This window comes from Podarcis bocagei (genome assembly GCF_964188305.1).
Source record: "Podarcis bocagei genome assembly, chromosome: 5".
NCBI classification, from domain to species: Eukaryota; Metazoa; Chordata; class Lepidosauria; order Squamata; family Lacertidae; genus Podarcis; species Podarcis bocagei.
The window spans coordinates 83,266,917-83,289,178 of NC_138129.1; the positions used below are offsets into that span (position 1 = coordinate 83,266,917).

A 22,262-nucleotide genomic window follows, 5' to 3' on the forward strand; every position below is an offset into this window, starting at 1 on the left:
CAAGCCTCCCAGGTCCCACTCACCATAGACTCTTGCCATACCCTCTGTTACACAGGCCCTGACCACCTGCCCACCCCCACCAGAGGCAAAAAGATCCTAAATGCATGCTTGTGATGTTCTCGTTCACTTACCTTGAAAAAGAATCCACAGCACACTTTTTGGTCATCTTCCAATTGTTCCTTGTCACTCTCACCCTCTGATTTCTCAACAGACTCTTCTGACTTTTCCGGTGGCTTCAAGTCTGTGAGGGAAACTTCTATGAGGTTAACAGTTTTGGATGCAGGTTCTGCAAATCCTGGCGGGTTCAGCACCTCTTCATTTGGGGTAAGGCAGACAGTTTCTGTAATGGGCTGCGAAAGTACTTCAGACACTGTAGATTCCAGAGGCCTGGCCGGTTTTTCCTCTGGCTTCTCATTTTCTGCCTGTTCTGCTTCTTTCTCACCTGCTGCTTCTTTGTCAGCCTCTCCCGTTGTATTTTTGACCTTCAAGCGGTTACGTTCACCGTCATCTCCAAAACAAACAAAGGATCTAGTTTGAATTGATGCCTGACTTGGAGAAAATCTTCTCAAACGAGGAAGGCTGTCCACAGATCGCGGTGCAGTCAAAGTGCGATTCAAAGGTGCTAATTTCAGTTCATTTGGCCTAGGAGTCCTTTGCATTTTACTGGGGAGAGTGGAATTCTTCCTAGAGGATGACTGTGGGGACTGGTGGGAAGATCGGGGAGATTCCACGGAAAATGGGGCAATAGGGAAGGGTGAGCCTGCAAACCTTAATGAAGGCTTCAGCTCCTGAACCTGCTTCTGAGGAGAAGGCTGAGGTGGTGAAATAACCCAAGCCTGTTGCTCCCTCATCTGCATTAGCATCTCTTGCTGAAGTGAGAGGCGTTGCATTTCTTGCTGCAGGAAATGAAGAGAAGAATTGAGCTTCTCAATAGATTTTGTATATTCCAGAAGGTCACCGTCATTTAAGTTTTCTTCCGAGGGGCTCACCAAATTGCATTGCTTTTCTATATCAACCGGTGTGTTGGGGGACTTCAGCCATTTCACGTGAGGATTTTCAGTGCTTGCTTTAATTGCCTCTGTGGCCTTGTTTAGTTGCTCACATGGCTTCTGGGCATCTTTTTCTTTCGGCCTACTGCTGTCAGTGAACACTTTCTCATCCTCTGCTCCAGCCGCCTCTTCTCTAAGTGGTGAAATCCCGTCACCTTTCTTTTTCACAATGTTAAGGAACGCCGTCCTTCCCATTTTTTGTCTCTGCTTCGTGAAAGCAGCCTCAACCTTCTTCTTCTGGGCTTCAATCGCTCGCCTCTTCTCTTCCAGCTTCATTTTCAGTTGCACCATTTCAGAGGCCAGTAACTGTGTGGTATCTCTTGCCTGAGGGAGAGGAGATTCCTCAGGTATTTGAGCCCAAGAAACCATGTGAGGAATGTTCAACTCAGAACCTTCTGGTGTAGTTTTCTGAGAACTGCTGCCACTACTTCTGCTGTCTGTATGATTCAGCTTCTTAAATTTCTGCTCTGCAAAGCTGGTCATTTTAACACCTGAACTTGAGGAAGCACTACTGCCTGCTTGTGATTTGGCACTTACTGAGCTTGGACAAGGGCTCAATTGTTCCTTATGGTTGATGCCTCTGCTATCAAATTCTTGAAGGAATCGAGATGGTTCTTCCATATCAGAATCCAGGCTTACAGTATAGTCCCTCAAGGTTGAATCCTCATCCATAGTCTCTGGAATGTCTGAAGGGACATGTATTCCAGTATCAACTTCTGTATTGTCAGTCATGGGACTGAGAGCACCTTTTGTATCTGCAGTAATATTGGGATTACTCTGGTTGGGTTTAATATTTGAATTCAGGATGCTCATCTCCTTGTTGTGAAGGAAAAACCCATTTGTAATTTGCTCTGGCTGAGTAACACTGGGAGATTTCTCACTATCGTGGATAATCTGCAAAGCCTGCTCAATGCTTGGTGTCTCAATCCGATTGCCAAATTCATCGGTAACCAACCTGTTTTGTAGCGCTCCATTGGGCAGGCTGTATGGGCTAATCTGGTTCGCATTCCTTTGATTGCTGTCGGCGTCTAGATCACTGCAAAATTCCGTATCCCTTTCTTCTTCAATATCTTCACTTTCCTCTTCGCCATTCACAGGCTTGAAGGACAGGTTCTTTCTAACAAGTCTGGGCATACGGCTGGTATTTTGCGCAATGCCTTCATTGCTGAGAGATCTAGTCATTCCTCTGTTTGGAGTCTCACGGATGCTGTCCTCCTTATCAAAAGAAATGTCAAATGAAACACCATGTGCTGAAGATCTAGAAAGGGAATTAAAAATGAGAATGCCATTAAAGCAACCCTCCATTTAAAATGTTGGAAACATTCCAGCATTTTTATATTGAAAAAACAATATATTTTTATAGCATTAATGCTGGCTTCAAACTCTAACAGTAAAATGCAATACAAGGTGATAGTATTATTAGCATTATCTAGTCCTACATCCATTGAGCATAAATATAAGGTCTGCACCAAATGTTTGCTCATTTCAAGGTTTGGGGCCCTCCATATATATAGTAAATAAACAAATCCCTACCTTGCCTCTTTTTGATCTTCTGTGCAGCCCTTGTTTCTCACATCTGTTGCCCCTTTGCTAGGGCTTCTTTCTGCTTGAACTATGTGATCCCAGCCAGCCAGGGATCAAGCAGTGAATATGATATTATATCGTTACAGCACTACATAGCCAATCAAGATATGACTACCTGATGTCACTGAGGGCAAACAAAACAGACAGAGTGAGGGCTGTTCTTCTTGGACTGGTCATATAGGTGATCCCAGCCAATGAGATCACCAATTGCCCTCACTCTGAATGGGCAAACACTTTTACCCTCTTTTTGTTACAATTTGTTGAAAGACTGCCAAGCGGAAGGGTGCTTTTTCCTGCAGAAAATGACTTCAAATCCATTTGGATCAGGCCCAACAAAAATCTACTATACAGTTATTTAATCTTCTGTTACATACATGTATTTCTTGTTCTGAATATCTTGCAAAATGTCCTTGTGACCATTATATCATTTTTGTAAATATAAAAATGAAAACCCTTCTCAAAAAGGAGTAGGGATGTCCATTCTCTCTTGGCAATTGACAGAAGCAAACAAGCAAGCCAGGAAGAAAGACCCACCACACAATTTGAGCTACAAGAGGAGGCTCCTAAGTGGTGCAGAACTTCCATCTATTTTCCCTTTCTAAAATGCATGTGCTGGGGGACATGTCGTGTTCCTTCTAGGGTAGTTTGTCCATCTTTGGTCCCCACCCTGCACTCAACTCTCGCCAGTGGCTCCTAGAAGCTGTCTGCATGGGACAGCAGCCACACCCTGGGAACAGCTTTGACTGGTCGGATAAACCAGGCGAAGGGTAGCCAATGGGTCTCAAACCTTCAGTGAGTTAGGGACTTTCCCTGCATTCAAAGACAGGTTCTGGCAGATTCAGCGGACAAGACCAGTAGTGGGTCCAAGGATCAAGAAGGCGGTTTCTGCACATGCTGTAGAAAGAAGTGAGGGGCAGATGGGGCTCATCAACCTGGGAAGGTAGCACATCTAGGAGAAGGAAAACTCTGATCCTAAACCTCTGCTGCCTTGTGGGATATTATTTCGGAGATGAAAGGGCTAAGGAGTGAACCCTACACAAATGCAGAGTGGAGGCCCTAAGATAGTTGGATGGAGACTTGTATGCCTCCTTCCAGCAACTCCTGATGCCAAGCGTATTGCTTTCACATGTAGCACGTACATGCACAGGATCTGCTTACTCTGTACCATCTTCCACAAATGAGAGGTTATGGATCTTAGAAGTGGGGCCTATGTCTACAGATTTGCATCTATAGAGCTTTTCACTTTAATGATTCTGGGCGACATCCAACAACGCTTGCCTGCCTGTGCAGTGGAAATCCACTTGCATAGCAGGACCCCAACACTGGTTCTGGAGGGCCCCCCAAACCTCTGCAGGGTGAGGAGGAAAGATAAATGCAGAAGGCACGCTTGTTCATGCTATATTAGATCTTGCTTTGTATGTGTATATGAGTCCTGTGGCTTTTCAGTGTACTTCCCCATGTGTAATCCATGAACGGTTTTTCAGAGCAAGGCTATTCAATTGAAGGATTAATCCCCTTGCATCACACAACAATAGGAAATGAAACATTATGGCAGTATGGCACCAACTAACCAATGACTTACCTCTTTTCTTTGGGCCATGTCCCTACGTATCCATCCATATAAGACATAGATGTAGAACGTCTAATGCCGCCTATCCAAAATCAAAACAAAAAACGTATAAGGGTGAATTCTTTTGAAACTTTTAAAAAGAGGAGTAAAAAACTTCCAGTTAACAAATCAAATAGGTGGCTTCTGCTCTTGATTCGATTTAAAGCAGACAGACCAAATAAATTAATTTACATCTTATTCAACATTTTGCAGAAAATTATCAAAGAATGCACATCTATGGCTCTGTACATTACTATCCAGGTAAAACCCTAAGCCAAAGTACTTAAATTCACCGACATCAGTTACATTGGGAATGCAACCATTCAATGTACTTCTGTCAACAATAAATAACATGAATTGTGTTTATGCCATTAATACTCCTCCCCTATTTAAAAATATGCTTTACCGTGGGGAAAAAGAGATACACAGAGATGGGAATCACAAAAAATTAGTTCTGCAGAATATTCCCACAATAGTCTATATTACTGCTTGCCTATGCCTTGTACTTTAAAAATATACGAAATGATTCAATTTAACTTGAAAAGTGTGATTCGCTTGTTCCTACTTCTCTTGCTCCACTTTTGTGTTAATAATGGATAGCAAGGGAATAGAGTATCAGACTATGATGGGAGATCCAGATTCAAATATCCACTGAGCCATAAAACTCCCTAGGCAACATAGCATCAGTTACTGCCTTCATCATAAGCTACGTCTCTGGGCTGCTGCAAGGAAGAGGTGGGCCAGAAAATGAAAATGCATATTGCATAAATAAAGCTTTCCAGGATAGATCTAACATAGGAATCTGCCTTATATTGACCCAGATCCAGACCATTAGTCCAACAAGGTCAACTCTGTCTACTACACTGACTAACAGCAGCTCTCCAGGATTTCATACAGGTGACATTCCCAGCAGGGGAATCATGCCTTTCCACCCAGGCTTGCAGCAGCTAGATGTCTGTCTGCCAGCCTGCACACTTCCCTGGCCACTCCTCTGCTGTTCTGGGCGGCCGGATGTGGCACACAGCCTCCTTCGGAAAGGGAACAAGGGATGGGATGAGGCACCAATACATCTCCTTGCCAAAGCTGCAAAGCATGGGGAGCAGTAATATAGCTCCCTGCCAAGGGTGCAAGGGAGCCCAGGTACGTGTCAGGAGCCAGAGTCAGGTGAAGGTGAGCAATTAAAAAAACCACCAGTATCAGTGAAGTTAACTCTTTATTCAAAGAAACCAAAACAGCCCAGGCCTAGAGATCCCAGCAACTCTTCCCAATAGGTCTAGCTCCAATGAGACAGTTGTGAGGAATGAAGGTCCCTGTTTTCCCTGGCTTCTTCAGCAGCCTGCCTCCTCCCTGTCTCCTGGCCCCACTCCTCTCCAGCCTCTGGTTCTGGACTGCTGTCTGTCACATCCTCTTCCTGTTCACTAAGCCCTGTTGCCTCTTCAGCTTCTGACACCTCTCTTTTCCCAGTCTGCTCCCTCTGACCACTCATCGCCGTCCTACCACCAGCCCCCAGGCTCTGAGCCTTCTTCCCCTGAGGGCTTCCTTGGGAGTTCCCCAGCGGGTGTCTCCCACCACTCTTGCATCCAGTCAGTCCATGACATCACACACCTGATTCCCAGCCCTACTTGGAGATCCTGGGAATTCAACATGGGATTTTGTACAAGCAAAGCAGCTGGTCTACCACTGTGCTGCAACCCTTCCCCTTGTAATTCTAATAGTCTAATAATTCTCGGCACTCATATGTAGCACTCTGTAGTTTAACACTTAAAGATAATGGTTGGAAAAAAGGTTCCCTTCTTCTGGCAGAAGACATACTACCAACAAAGGAAGGGAACCTTTGGATAAAACAAATCTGAACAGGGCAAAAGCAGAATCTCTCAGCTTTTTGCTATTACCTGGAGCAGGTGTATAAGGCTGCTGGTGAGCATGGCTAGCAGCTGGAATCTGATGAGATGGTGGGAAAGCTGGGCATTCCACACTGCAAACAACCAAAAACAGAACACCACGGTTAACTTCTTCTAATTTAAAATCTTGCAGCCCTGAACATTTCAGGAGACAATATCATGCTTTAAACAAGGCCTGAAAGCACGAATTTAGTGCAATTAAAATATATTTCTAGATTTGAAAGGTCAAATTTTAACTGAATCTGTTATCATATCTGTTATCATATGAAAAGGTATTCAGTAATACTTGTATTGGCACAATAATTTGTACTTCTGTCTCAATTCAGACAAAGAGCGAAACAGAAATTTCCTACAACATGTGAGTTATCTGTGGCATCTGAGGGGAACTATTATCTTCATTACAGAATTTCTTAAAACATCGCATAACTGCGATACTATGGCATTTTTAGAAATTTTAATTCCATCTATGAGTTGCGTGTTGCAAATAATATATTCGGTGCTAGTAGTGTTACAGTCAAATGTGTTTATAGCTCACTTGGAAAAGAGAAGCCATGGAGTAAAGTGAAATTCTCCCTCAGTTTCTCACAATGCCACATTACTTTTTCACAGGTGCAAAAGGCTGCTGGAAGAAAAACTGAAACCCGTCCCCCATGGAGGCACAGCTGATTGTGCATTGCCCCTTGTATCACAGACAAATCTTATGGACACCACCAACCAAACATTTATAAAGGCTAATTGACTTCCAATTGAATAGAACACCAGATCCTTAACAAACAAGATATTTGGGCCCTACAAGGCTCTATTAATTCCACTAACAAGTTTATAAGCTGCCTCAGAGACAAAATGAGGACTTTGTGTCCTGACACTTGGAAGAAAGAGCTTGTTGTGGTGGTGGTTTGAAAATAGCCTCACTATAGTTGGTATTAAAGCTTGTGGTTAGGTTAACAATAATAAATAAAAAGAGCCAAGCCAAAAAAGCATTGTTGGGCACTGTTGTTGTTTTTTAGTTAAAACTAGCCATATAAAATACCTACAAAAAGGAGGGTGGGAATTATACCTGGCTATCAGGTCAGAATCGTGTGAAACTTCTGGATAGTTTCTTCTATTGGCATTGGCAGCAGGAACAGAGGATGCTTCTTTTGCAACATCAGCTAAAACAAAGATTGACATTTTATATATTATAGCTGTAGAAGTAAAAGTCAATAAAAGAACAACAGCCAAGCTGGGATCCGTAACATCAGAAGAACAAGCAAGTTAACACCATACACATCCATATAAATAACTAAATTTCTTAGCCACAAAAATTTAAAGCAACCAGTTTGACACAACTCTAGAGTAAATTCATGTAAAAACCAAGACACAGGCAAAGCTTCAGTTGGTTTAGAATGCAGCAGCAAGGGTGCTCATGACAATGCAGCTGTGTGAACATATTAGAACATTTGCATGGGTTGCCAATATGCTCCTGGGTACAATTCAAAGTGCTGGTTACCTTTCAAATCACCTGCTACCTAATCTTTTTTAAGCTGGCAATGCCAGGGATTGAAGCTGGGACCTCCTGCATGGAAAGCACCTGTGTGGCATTACCACTGAACTATGGTCCCTCTCCTCAAACCCTGCCCAAGCTCCTGCTGCTATTTGCACTGTGGAAAGGGGGTTTGAGAAGACATTTGCCTGTGTCTGGGCAGATGCAACTAATGTGACTTCCCATCCTCACCAACTGTAAATATGACCCCTATTTTAAAACTAGTTGCTGGCCAGGGGGTTATGTTCTGAGTTAATTCTATTTTAACCTGACATCCATGGAGCGCACATAATTTAGCATAACGTGAAGCAACTAAGAAGAAAGGTTACCTTGAGGATGAACTACAACTCGAGGCTGGACAAATGATGGCTTCACTACTTCAAACCACCAGAAGAGCTCTGCCATGAACACCAAATAATTGCTCTGTAAATTAGAGATGGAAGCTTAATTAGAAGTAAAAAACACAGAGATGAATTCAACATTGTGCCCTTTAAACTGTTCCATCAGCACAAGAACTTCAACTTGCTGGACAATATGATCGCCTTTCTACTCCCCACCACCCGCTGTTCTGGAGATTCTACACACACACACACACACACACACACACACACACACACACACACACACCTGAGCTGATGGCAGGGAGGAGGCAGAAAGTTGCATTGCGCTAGTGAGGCTTTATGTGGTTGAATTTGGTCCATAGAGTATAAAGAAAAATCCACCTTTCTAGAATTGAGGGAAGAGCACATGGTTACAGTATATTAAGCCCCCCCCCCCAACTGTTGCATCTGTTCTGTACTAAAAAGCGAATCCATGGTTAAAACAACAACAATGTTGTGTGCTTGATATGACAACTACCACAAGAGGCTTCACGCTACACAGTACTGCTAAAAACCACATGTAGAAAATTCCCCAAGCCAATGTTCAAAATGTAATTACTTGTCCACATCTTTGAAGATAGCAGTAATGTGGCTTAATGAAATTTGCTCGTATTCTTGCATGCCATGAACTTAATGTGCAAGTACCAGGTTCCTCATATGGATGTCAAGCCCATAGCCTGACAGACTGACTGGACTACGACAATAAGTGATAGAAGCAGGGAATAGTAAGCAAGGATAATGGTACCAGTTTTGAGGAAGAAATTCTGTCATAAATGGGAGGCCCCAGACAGGACTGAAGGAAGAAACCACTGCAGGGGGTCCCATTCTAGAGGAACTAGATCCAGTGCTATCTGTAAAATTAATATGTTGCTATGGTTTTTGCCCTCCAAGTAAGAACATTAAAATCCAGGATATTTTTCAAGAATGGCAAAGATGGTACAATTACTGTTCATGGTTTATGTTTTTTTTCAAAGACTGAGTAAAATACTTTACGATTCTGGTCAGTCAACTAAATAGCTTCTGACTATACCAGTTTGTATTCATTAAATACAGATAAATGGCTTTGTGTATCATTTCCCCTCCTGGCCACAAGATGGCAATAAAATGAAAGACTAAAGCGCTATATTTCAGCTGTCAAATGAAGCAATTAGGGTAACTCCTTACTCCTACACTTTTTACAATACAGAGTTATCTTGGTTCTCGCACTTAATCCATTCCGGGAGTCCGTTTGACTCCCAAAACCATTCGAAAACCAAGGCACGGCTTCTGATCGGCTGCAGGAGTTTGGCTTCCAAAAAACATTCACAAACTGGAACACTTCCTTCTGGGTTTGCGGCGTTCAGGAACCGATTTGTTCGGCAACTAAGCTGTTCGGGAACCAAGGTACGACTGTACATACGTCCTTCATTACCATGCCATGCAACTGTATAGCCATTCATCAACATTTTACTAAGAGCATATTATATTTTAAAACTGAAAGTTGACAGAAGGTATAAAAGAACACATAAGTGAGGAAGTAGCTAGAGTCAAGCTGAGATGAAGGCCCCAGTGAAGTACTGTGTATCACTGCCAGCTTGGTTGGCACTAATGCAAAAAACCCCAAACCTCCCATGTATAGCTCCTTGGGGTGGAAGGGGGAAGAAAATGTACTACTTATTGGTCCCAGATACCAGAGCCTTCTCTAAGACCATTGGTTCATCTAGTTCAGTATTGTCTACCAAGTGTCACTCTACACTTACTGTCAGCAGTTCTCTAGGTTTCAGATGGAGGACGTTCCCAGTGCTACCTGGAGCACTGAACCTGGGGCGTTTTGCATGCAAACCAGATGCTCTACCAATGACCTTTGGCTCTTCATGAAACTGGATATGGTCATGGAGCAGCAGTGGAGGCCAGAGCAAAACCAAACTTACTATGACCTTAGCAAGAAATTCAAGGAGCCAAAATTATAGCTAGGACCATCCCTGACAAGGTTGAGGACTGTTCAACTTCTTCCAAATGTTTCCAGTCGTACTACACGATGACATCATAAAGAGATTGAGCACACTGCAAAGTAAACTAGCTGGGACTTTGGAACAGGCGATTCTTAGGACAGATTGACTCTTACTTAGGACAGAATGATCCTCTACTGCTCAGAAAGTTGGTGCACTGATGCTCATGCTTAGGCGCGGACTAAAGAAAGAGAACAAAAGCCTTATGAAATGGGCTCACATCCCAGAAAATGAAAAGAAATGAGGAAAATAAGCTTGGTGTAATGATGTCAGATTAGGACCTTTATCATCTGTGTATAATAGATCCTCATGACAGTGTAATAATTGGTCAAACCTTATAAGAAGCAGTGGCTCAATATCAGAGGTCTTGTTTCCCCCCCTTATGGTAGGTATACTGTGGGTGAATGAGGAAGACCTGTGATCCAGCCTTTCTCAATATTTAAGGAAATTTGATATAGCTGCTTTGCTGGAAACCTGAATGCTCACAAAAATGTGATTAATGGGTGTTTAGTATACATGCTAACAGCGGTAGCACCCATAAAGAGTGGTAGAGCAACAGGAGATCTAGCCTTTTGATAGCCACAACATTAAGGCAAACTCTTTTGTTTCAGTACTCTTCCAACCCTGTGTTCCCCACCATATGATAATTATTCTGGGACCAATTGGTGGCTGATTTACTAAATCTGCAAAATGAATATTCTATTGCAGGTGGTGTGTAGGACTTACTTCTGCGTAGACAAAGCTAGGACTGTGCTGTTAACTATCTTAAATCAGTTTGGAGAATGAGTTTTTGATCAAAGAAGATGGGATGAGTAATCAGAACACAAAGGATTGTAAAATAGATATGCTTTATAGTTCCTTCTGTTAAATAGTTTAGATTTAATTATTTTAAATGGGAATTCTAAGGTTTTGATAAGGTGTTTACATATTTAGGTCCCACAGGAGTGAATGGAGTTCTTGGGACTTTATGAGTGGGAAGAATGTCCAGAAAGTGACCAACAACCACTGTTGGTTCAATTTGCATTTAATGGCAAAACAAAACTTTTGCCCCCTGAACAAAGCCATAAAATTGAATCAGTCCAAACTACAAGACACAAATAAGGACCAGTGTGAACTGGTCATCATACATATTTTAAGCTGCATTTTTTATAAGCCTGCAAGCTGCCCAGAAAACCAAAGTTAAAGGAGTGGACGATAAATACAATGAACAGACAAATTCCTTTTTCAATTACTGTGCAGGATGTTTGCTGCAGGATACGATTTATAAATATGAAAAATAAGGGGGGGATGGCTAACTGATTTTTAAAAAGTGCTTGACATCCGGAAACATAGCACACACACACACACACACACACACACACACACACACACACACTACCCCCTCCCCCACTATACATTTCAGCAACATCATGGAAGACTGTTTTTGAGCCACAACATTGTAAAAGCCATTGGCTCTATTTGACTGATTTCTAAGCTCAGCTTTGAATGAGCCTTTGCCCATGTCTGCAGTTCCTTGGCTCTTCTCTTCTTGTTGCCGCAGTAATTTCATGCAAGCTACAAATGGCATTGGAAAGGGAGGGGGGAATGCTGCCTTTGATATTAAAATGAACAGGAATATTTTCCATTCAAGAGAGAAAAGAGGTGGGAGATAGCACTTCAACATTTATTTATTGGATTAAAAAACACACATTATACTGAACCAAGTATTTCATGTAATATACAGGTCAGGCTCCAAAGTGCTGCTCAGGCAAACTTAAAAGGGTTTGCACTAGCCCCGTGGAATGTGCCACAGGGGGGCTCTTGTTTGACCCCCCAAAAAAAATGTATTTAAAGCTTTAAACAAGTTTTAAATCTTGTTCAGATCCTGCCTATGACATCTACTGAGCCACCTATTTTCTCTCTATACACCATACAGTATTTGACAACATTTCAAAACACTCCGTAATTTATTTAACACTAGAGGGCAAGGTTGAGATTTCCAGTTTTACTTTGCAAGCATATTCTAACCTTCATTATTCTCTATAGGCTAGCCATTGACTTAAATGTCACAAAAGATGAGGTCACAGCGCACTAAAGGAACAATCCCTTTATTCAACTACGTTAGTGAGAGCTTCCAAAGGAGTTCTCATCCTTTGTTAAACATTTTGTAGTGCAGCACACTCCAGCCTTCTGGATTGCTTATTGTATAGGAGTCTTATGTTCCTATTTGGATGGCTGCTTCCAGAAGGAGGTGCTGGAGGACTGTGGCTTTGCCCCATGGTTTTTATGCTATGGTGTGCTTCAAGGCCCTGCCTTGTCCCCTATCTTAAAAATTGAAGGGTTTCATTTCTCATATTCAGATGAGGCCATGGATGCGTTAAAACTAGCGCCTGAAACTGAAGCTCAACAGAAACAAGATAGAGGTACTGCTGGTGAGTGGCTTGCCTGACTTGTGAAGTGTCAGTCAACCATTTCTGAATGGCGTTGCACTCCCCAGAAAGAAGAAGAAGAAGAAGAGTTTGGATTTGATATCCCACCTTTCACTCCCCTTCAGGAGTCTCAAAGCGGCTAACATTCTCCTTTCCCTTCCTCCCCCACAACAAACACTCTGTGAGGTGAGTGGGGTTGAGAGACTTCAGAGAAGTGTGACTGGCCCAAGGTCACCCAGCAGCTGCATGTGGAGGAGCAGAGATGCGGTTCCCCAGATTACGAGACTACCGCTCTTAACCACTACACCACACAGGAACAGGTCTGCAAATTGCGGTTTTCCAGGTTACCCCTTAGTGTTGGAGGCCCAAAAGGTATACATGGCATAATGTACCTGTTGTAACCTTGACAGGGATAATCCGTCCCACCACTCTGTTTTATGCGTTGGTACAAAACAGAGTAGTGAGATGACCAAACAGGACTGGTGGGAAATGGACCATGCTAGTTTTGAATCAGTTACATAGACTACCAATCTGTTTCCAAGCACAATCCAAAGTGCTGATTCTTATCTTTAAAGTCTCTATATAGCTTAGAACCTGGGTTCTTGCCCTTTTCCAATAAACTCATGTGGACAATGGGGCCAGCAAGTGGAGGCTGTTCCATGTATATGTCATTGGGTGAGTCCTACGGTATCACCCAAACAGGACTCAGGATGTGTTCTTTTCTACTTAGACACATTGGTTACAGAACAATTTTTCCAGGAAAGCTCACATGGCACAGTCTGAAGGTTTTCCAAAGCCTGGTGAAAATCTTTATCTGCCTAGGCTTTTTACTTTGTTATTATGTCAAGACTGTTCGTTGCTTGCTGGTTTCTTTTTTTAAATGATGATGATGATGTAAAACACTCTGAAAGTCTTTGAGCAGTGGAGTAACAATAAATAAGCAGCTAAGAGACTGAATGAATCCCTTGCTTCTGCCATGAATTCTCTATGAGGTTTTATTCAGATCACTTTTCTCTCACAACCATACAAGAGAGATAATTTTATGGAAATCTCTTCCATTTGAAGTCAGACCATCCCCATGGAACACCTGCTACCTACTGTAGACTTAAAAAAAAAATAAAAAAATCCTGCAGGCATTTTAACTGAATTTTGATTTTATATTTCTAACTGACTTTCTTTATTGTATTTTTGTACATCACTTAAGGGATGGTTGTAGTGAAGCAGTATATAAATTGTTTAAATGAATAATTCTTACAGGACTGTTTTCAGAATCAGCACAATGCATGTAAAGCATTTAAATTTCATAGTACGAGACATATACATTCTAAATATTATTATGGAAATGTTAATTGTTATAATCAAATAGCCTTTGATCTTTTTCAGAATGAATGGATAACAGGTAAATTCACTCCCCTTAGATCTGGCCATGTTCTCATGTACTGAAAGTCACAGCTGTTAAAGAGGCATATGTATATGAAGCTCAGTAGAAAGGTAATTGTGGATTTATAATATTTATGTTTGAGATAGTAGATATGAATCCAAACTACTTCAAGTCTTTTCTTGTGGACACCTCTATGGCTCCATAAAACACAAGTAAAAGACAGGGTGGAATGCAATGAAGTGCTAAAGAAACCATTCTGCTGTCACAATGATTTCTCCTTGCACAACAGAACGTTCTCCTGCTCTTCTGCCCCTTACCTCCCCCTAAATCTGTTCTAGGGTTTCTCTCAACACTCTAAAGCAGATTTGGGGACAGCATAGGGTGTATGTAAGAGGGTGGAGAGGGGGAAAGACCGGCTGCACAAGCGAAAGAGTTGCTCTTTTCATGCAATTGTCTAGTTGAATTCTACTCACAATATTGAACCCTGGAAGAAGCCTAAGAAATGTTTCCAGGTTCCTTTGCTATATGTACACTTTCAGACACAGAGGCAGGTCCTGAGGTATCAATGATGTATTTTCATATCTTACAAATGGGAATTAGGGCTTTCACAAAAGGTATGTCTTCCAAAAGCAACACAGAAAGCATACTGTATACTATGTGTAATTTCATCCCTCTGCCAACCAAACAAGCTTGATTAGTCCGCAGTAAATCTATAGATTTTAGAAAGGACAAATAATGTTTCATCGACACAAGCCCTAGTGAGGAAACAGTTGTAGCAGCAGCTACTTTTAAAAACAGATAAATCATCTTTTAAGAAGTATACCAGCGGGCTGTCTTGGCTTTCGGTCAGTGAAGCATGCATTATTGTACCTGATGCATCTAAAATCCGGCTGACCGACTTTCAAGAAAAGTGGGTTCAGACTAGAGCTCTTTGAACATTAATGTTTCATAAGAAGTTGATGCATAGCAGATACAGGAATTCAGACTATTATGCAGGGCTCAGTAACATGCATGCTTCTTTGGCCAGCAGAGAATTTAAAAGAAAACTCCTACAACTGTCTAAAGTAGGACATGTGTTACAAAGAAGCAGTTGGAAAATGATCCAGTTTCTTCCTCCTTTTGCTGATTCCCTTTGAAAGCAATTAACTCTCAATGGCTAAACATGACCTACTTCACAGTGCATAATGGAAAACTGCAGAGATGGGGGGGGGGAATAGCTTTAATGCATTAAAAACACCACATGCATACCTCCTTAAGAATGAATCAAATAACTTGCAATCTACCAGGTATGCAAATCACAGGCATGAGCTGCATTCTGATTTTTCAGTCTGCATTTTCCAGTTCCAGTCTAACAAGGTGGGAAATGAGAGGTTTCTCAGATCACTGGTGGACCACAACTAGTTTGATGGAGCACAAGCTGTCAAAAGCTCCCCTGACGTACAAATGTATCCCAAGGATTCCTAATGCTATTTAACATCCCTACCATTAAAGGAATCTACCCTCTCTTTAAAACTCCACAAAATGATTAGGTGCTCACTGGTTCTTTCTTACGGCCCAGGCTCTGCTCTCAAAATCTCACCTTGGAAACAAACTGTTTGGAGCGTAGATCATTTCTTTGAGACCAGGCTTGGCATGTAACCAGAACTTTGCTATATCTCATCCCAATCCTAGGCAAACCCATGCAAACCCGGGAGGACGTGGTGGTTTTGCTGAATTGCACTGATAATCAAGCCTTGGCAAATAAGCATTTCAAGTCCTGGTTCTGCACAAAGCTGATCATCAGAGACGAATCATGTTGTCCTATTGTTACAAATCTTTCAATCCACACACAGATTTTTAGAAAATTACTCATTAAAATGATTGAGGCAGTGAATTGTGAATTTAATAAGTAATTAAGCAGTTATGCTTGCTATTTGAAAAAGTGGAATAAACCACATACAAGCAAACACAGTTTATAATCCATGGACATAAATTATCCTGGGTGCTGTTGGATGCTCTCTGCACCAAGCCTAACTGCTAAAGGCAGAAATTGTACGCACTGCAATCTGCACATACTGCAGCTTTGATGTAAGCCAGTTCCCCGCTAACAAGAAGTGGTACATTCCTTAGAGGAGGAGTAAAAGAAAACAACACGAGAATAGCAACAGTGGATCGAAGCAGTCTGGGTGAGCAGGGTAAGGAAGAAAGCGAAATCAATATATATCAAGCTGTGAAAGCAGGTTGCGTCCTTTTATGCATTCCCCTCAGAAATTCAATTAAATCAGAACAATCAGAGGTTATTTTTTTCTTTTGCCCATCAAATTATTTTTAGGCCTACACTCCAAAAATGAAGTGCTTAAAAGGTTTAAATGTTCCACTGGCCATGACTATAGGCCAGAATGATTTTTAAATTGTTATTATTATGGTGCTGCATTAACTTTGAAGCACTACAGTATTTTAATAGGAAATCTTATAGTGAAATCCTATGGATTTTTACACAGAGGTATGCCCCATTGAATTCAGTTTGGATTTATTCCCAAGCATGAATAGGATTGCAGCCTGAAACTGAGGTAACTAAGACATTCAACTGCATCCAAGAGATATTCCAGGAAATCTGTAAAGCCATCTATGATTGATTTTATTCTGTTTACAGAGCAGCTCAATTTTACACATCCTTAACAGAACTCAAAGTACCAGCTAAGGGCTTGGGAAGAAAACCTGGCAACTCTTTCTGTTTAATGTTTACATCCAAGTACATATTTGTTCTGAAAAGGTTGAAAAAACATAATTGAAACTCAGTTCCAAGAACTATCCATAACATTGCTTTGAGGGGGTGTGGAAGCAAATAGTAAGCTCTCAAATTAATGTATCAAAGTACATTTAGGAAAATCTAGTTACATTTATATCATAATGTTAATGCAATAAGCTAGTAAAATCCACTGCGACAGCAAGCCCCTTTACATCAAATCTAATCTACTGTTGCAAGCTACTATGGCAAAACAAGTCAACTGGAACAAACAGAACTAAAAGGTATTTTCCAGTGATTTCAATGTAGTTTAGTTTAGTTTATGGAGGATTAGATATACTACAAAATCCTGACTCTACTGAAAACAGTGGCTAAGTTTCAATCAGATGAGGAAAGCCGTTACTTCTCTGTGTAAACAGATCTACAGGGCAATCCTATATATGTCTACTCAGAAGAAAGCCGCTTTGAGTTCAATGATATGATTGCAGCCTTACTGAAAGAGCTTACTATCATTAATGGAGTGGGTACCCAAATACGTTACTTAACAATAAAAATACGTTACTGAAGGAAATTACAAACAAAAACCCTTAGCTATTTGGGTAATCAAGTTCTATTCATACTTTCTTCTGAAAAGTCACTCTGAAACAGTTGTCGTGCACAGAAATATCTGCTTTGGATCCATGAATACCAAAAGAGGGAGAAGACAGACACTGAGAAGAGATGTGGGGAATCATGTGTACACCCAGCTCCTAAGCCTGGCTGCATGCTAACCACAGTTAATCACCTCACAATGGAATCCAATAGGAGTGTAGAATCCCAATAGATCCATGTCCGATCCACACATCATTCTGGGGGTTGCAGATCAAGTGAGTCACTCAATTTCCCTCACTCCTGCTCAAGATTGTATTAGCTAGATTCACCTGAATTAGCTAGATTTTTTAAACTGATAATCAATCACAGTCAGTCCATAAAAAAGAAGACTTTGGAGTCGTCTTGCCCAAGAACGGCAACTAGACATTCTGTTTTGGCAACTGGGACCTTGGTTTAGGGAGCCATTTGGTGCCTAGCTTTCTATATATAATGCCTGCTCATGGCTTCCTGTGGAGAATTACTCAAAGACACTGCAAGATTCTTTTTTACCTTCACTGAAGAAGCAGCGTAGAGCATATCCTCAAGTGTAAAATGGCAACATCGGTTCAAGTACTCCTGACAAAATTCCTGTATCAGTTGCAGATTATACAAGCTGTCAGCCAGTGACATGGTTTCTTTAAAACATATATCTATAAAACAAAGAAAAATATGATTTAGGCATTTTATGAAAACTGACCCAACATCCACCACTACCCCCATCTCTTTTGCTCATGGCAAAATAAGATTACCCATTTTTTCTTAAGTGTGTTCAGAACAAAATGGAAACTGCAGTTCATTTCAAAGAGATTTATGTTTGCTGCTAATGCATTTCTGAATTATACAGGTTTTATTAGACCAGTGGTTGTGATATGTGTGTATGTGTGTGTGTGTGTGCGCGCGCGCGCAGAACAGTTGCACAGGACAAATACTTAGCATTTCTTCATATTTCATCTTAATATCTTCACACTGGTGTTTACCCATCAAATTTGGAAATAGAAACCAATTTCAAACTATGGCTTTCAAATCAAGTTTGGAGCATAGACATTAGCCACAGTCAATCAATTCTGACATCATGGCAGTGGCGTAGCGTGGGGGGTGCCAGGGGTGCCGACCGCACCGGGCGCAACATCTGGGGGGGGGGCGCGAGTCCAGAGGGAAGGGACAAGTTCCTTCCTCCGCCGGGCTCCCCGCCGCCACCGCCAGCCTTGCGCCCTAGCGCGCGCGCCCCCCGCCGTCGCTGTGGCTGCGCTCCGCTCACTGCTCGCAGGAGGAGCAGCCGCTGCAGCAGCGCCGACGCCGCCACCAACGCCTGGCCGGGCACGGGCAGCCTCTGCACCCTGCCGCCGCCGCCATCCCCTCGGCCCAGGCACAGGCGGCGGCTGCTTCTGCCTCCATCCTCCTCCGGGCAAGCAGCGTTGTTTGCGCGGCAGCGCCAGCGGAAACTCGCAGGTTAGGGGTTGGGGGGGCGCAAATTACTTGCCTTGCCCCGGGTGCTGACAACTCACGCTACGCTGCTGCATCATGGGAAGTACTAAAGTTACAAACTGAAACTGCTCAATAGGTGAAGTGGCTCATTCACATTCTCCTGAACTGGTCTGGAACAGAGATGGGAGGACCTGTGAACTTTAGTTATGAATACAGTGGTGCCTCGCAAGACGAAATTAATTCGTTCCGCAAGTCTCTTCGTCTTGCGAGTTTTTCGTCTTGCGATGCACGGTTTCCCATAGGAATGCATTGAAAATCAATTAATGCATTCCTAGGGAAACCGCCTTCAGACCAGGTCCGGGGACAGTCTGTCCCCGGACCTCTTCTGAAGGCTGGGGGGGGGGATAAGGGCTTTTCTTCCCACCCCCAGCATTTTAAAAAACCCCGGGACAGCGGAGGACTTCTCCGCTGTCCGGGCGATCTTAAAATGCTGGCGGGCGGCATTTTAAAATCGCCCCGGGACAGCGGAGGACTTCTCCGCTGTCCGGGGCGATTTAAAAGCCCCTGGGAAGGCAGGCAGGGGGGACAAAGACTTTTGCCCCCCGCCAGCCTTCAGAAGGTGTTCCCGCCCCCCGCCCCGCTTCGGAGCACCGTTCCGAAGCAGGGCGGTGGGGGAAGGTGTTCCCACCCCCCCGCCCCGCTTCGGAGCACCGTTCCGAAGCGGGGCGGTGGGGGAAGGTGTACCTGTGCGCAGTTGCACACAAACAGAGTTTGCGTAAATGGGAAATTGCCTGTATTAGTATATTCCATGATGTATAGAAGACCTTGCAATTTGTGCTCCTTGATTCCACACAATGTGTAATCAGTCAACAGGTGAGTTGTTTATGAAAACACCTTTATAACACCATTTTCTTTTCTTTTCTTTTAATGGTTATTTAGGATTAACTAGGATGAGCAACTATAAAATCACTAACTGGGCTGTTACTAATGTGGTTATTATTTCAACCCATCAGTGTAACACACTGCACGTATTTGATGAATAGATACCCATGCTGGTTTAAATAAATACATAACATTATTTTGGGTGCTTATACCCTTCCAAAAAGTTCACAGGGTAGATTGCAAAACCATAATACAGTTAACAAGCAGAGGTATCATTAAGAAGAAATATTCTTACCCTCCAATCTGACTATATCTGGGCAGTAAAAGTGGATCAGGGCAGCTAAAGCACAGCCATCTGTGCCATCCTTCAGCAGATTTTCCACCAATGGGATACAGGGCAGCTGCTTAAGTAGGGTTTGTTCCTTCCTGTAACGAGCCTGTCATGCAAAAATGAAATAAAATAGACATGCCCAGAAACATATGTGAAAACAGATTGTACTGCAGATGCTGTAACCAATTAGCAAAAAAAAGGGGTAGTTCCAAACCAGACATAGTTATATTATTTTATATAGATTTAGCATTTATAAGCAAAATATAGATTCATTTTAAAGGAAAAACCAATGCCAATTCCATTCAGAGCAATGCCAGTTGCACACATATGGCATTTCAATCAATATGGAACAGTTCAATTAGTACTTAGAAAAGGAATGTCCAGCTTCAGTAGAATAATGCAATGGGAAACACAGAATGACAAAGATAAGGCGCAAATCCTACTCATCTGAAACCCAAATCTGTACATAGCTGTTTCAATAAAACTATGTTAACTAACAACTATAGTCTTTACAGAGGTCTTAAAAAAGGGAAGTCATTCACACAACATAAAAGAGAAATGAGTTTGCAAACAAACAAACCTATTATTACAGTCATGTAAAACCTGGGGTAAAAAAACAAATACCAAACAAAGCCCTTTGATTTCCACATTGCAGTTATTTTACGTACACAGATGCAAACACGTACAAATCATGATGCACAGCATAGTGTCCCCATATAATCTACCTCTGGTGCCCTTTTGGACAGAAATCTACCAAACTGTTGAAAGAGGCACGAGAGCAATGAACAACTGGACCAGCATGACATGGGCAGAGCCATTCATACAAAATTAAACTGTTGTATCAAAGTGAAGCAGTTGGGCAAACTTACAGGAACCAGTTTCCAAAACCATTTGGAAGGAGACTTCAGATGAAGCAGCAGGAAAAAGAAGGGAAAGCAAAGAGCAAAGGAAAGATGAACATTTTGATCAGAGTTTACAATTTAATTCCTTCAAGACATTCTCTTCAAACATTCTAATTTTTGCACAAAAGGAATGATCCATAATTGCACTGTGTGAACACTCCCAGTGCTTTCATTAATTGCAAAAGTGGTTAATAAAAGGACTCCTGTGAAAATAATGACTTGGTTTTTGTACTTTTCAGCATGTTTTAGCAGAACAATTATCACTTAGTGAAAAAAAGGAATCCATAAAATGGTGCCTTTTATCCATAAGAAAAGTAGCACTGTTACATCTAATCCATTTTTCTACCTAGGTAATTAATTCCGTATTAGAATTCATGACATCGGATTATCAAAGAAGCAGCAACACATGAACCAAAGGATTACATAGCAGTATTCCTAAATGTGCCTATTTATTGTGGTCAGAAATTGCTATGTTAAAATATCCAATGCCATTTAGTAACATGATTAAAGTGTAAGATTTTAAACCTTTTTTAAAAAAAGAACATAGTTTTGCCCTGGACTATGTTCGTAGTGACAAAAAAACATAATAAAAAGCATTCTGGGCAACAATACAAGTCGTGGAAAGCAGCCGTAATATGAGGTAGGTGTTAATTGGTGAGAATAGTAAATCTATAATAAGAAGACCATGATCCAGAAAGATGTATGAACAGTATGTGTGGAAGTGTGTGAAATTTTCTGAGTATTTTAATCCCAGAATTTGCTGCTCTGAGACTCCCATGTCTCTTGAAAAGCAATTTAGGGAACTGGCACAAAAGATTCTTAACTGAGAAATTCTCCTTATGCGTTCAGGCTATCTTCTTTCTTAAAGTAACCCTTTAGACAAATATTTTTAAACTTCTTTTCGCTCTTAAAATGAGAAGCATGAGGGTTCTACGGAGGAAGTTTCTGAGAGAAAAACAGGTATCAAGAGAAATCTGGTTGCATGGATGAGTGAAGTATGTGAGCATCTTCGGATCGTGGCCAAAAGAAGCCCATAAATCAGGTGTGGGGAACCTTTGGACCTCCAGATATGGCTGAAATACAACTCCTATCATCCCAGGTCATTGGACATGTTTGTGCAGGCTGGTGGAAGGTGTTGTTCAGCAAGCTGTGGAGGGCTGAACGTTCCCCACAACTGACATAAGTGATGTTGAAGTTCACTGGATCAAAAGATTGTGCTGGTGGTGAATGCCAGCCCCCCCCCCCCCAATAACAAGAATATGTGGGTGTTTTGCTTTTAAAAGTACATTCAACGAAGATTCCATATTGTGTTCCTACAGAAGATAATTGGAATTGGTTCATAGGATTTGATATTTTTAGCTAGAGGCCTTTTTTGATACATAAACTGAAATGTACAATTCCTGTAAATGTTCATGCAAAAGGTGTCACTGCGAGATTTACACACACACACACACACACACACACACACACACACAATATTCACACATGTTTCTGAGAAACAAACATTTGCACTGTGCCAGATACAGGTTTTGCATCGCACTTGGG

At 41.9% G+C, this 22,262-nt stretch overlaps 1 protein-coding gene and 1 long non-coding RNA gene across 3 annotated transcripts in view; one reads left to right on the forward strand and one right to left on the reverse strand.

The window, feature by feature from the left end:
- Positions 1-22,262, reverse strand: part of CAMSAP2 (calmodulin regulated spectrin associated protein family member 2) — a 79,595-nt gene that overhangs the window by 8,940 nt on the left and 48,393 nt on the right. Inside the window, exons 5-12 of one of the 2 annotated variants that reach the window (XM_081194271.1) lie at positions 20,685-20,717; positions 19,780-19,921; positions 17,688-17,827; positions 7,995-8,088; positions 7,201-7,294; positions 6,135-6,217; positions 4,216-4,285; positions 132-2,307 (exon numbers count right to left, since the gene is read on the reverse strand). In XM_081194271.1, coding sequence (XP_081050397.1) covers positions 132-2,307; positions 4,216-4,285; positions 6,135-6,217; positions 7,201-7,294; positions 7,995-8,088; positions 17,688-17,827; positions 19,780-19,921; positions 20,685-20,717 — 2,832 coding nt within the window. The remainder of the gene's footprint in view (positions 1-131; positions 2,308-4,215; positions 4,286-6,134; positions 6,218-7,200; positions 7,295-7,994; positions 8,089-17,687; positions 17,828-19,779; positions 19,922-20,684; positions 20,718-22,262) is intronic. The other variant, XM_081194272.1, reaches the window with a different exon arrangement.
- Positions 203-7,123, forward strand: LOC308587156. The gene is made up of 2 exons (XR_014008241.1): positions 203-324; positions 6,753-7,123. It is a non-coding gene; the product is annotated as an uncharacterized lncRNA (long non-coding RNA).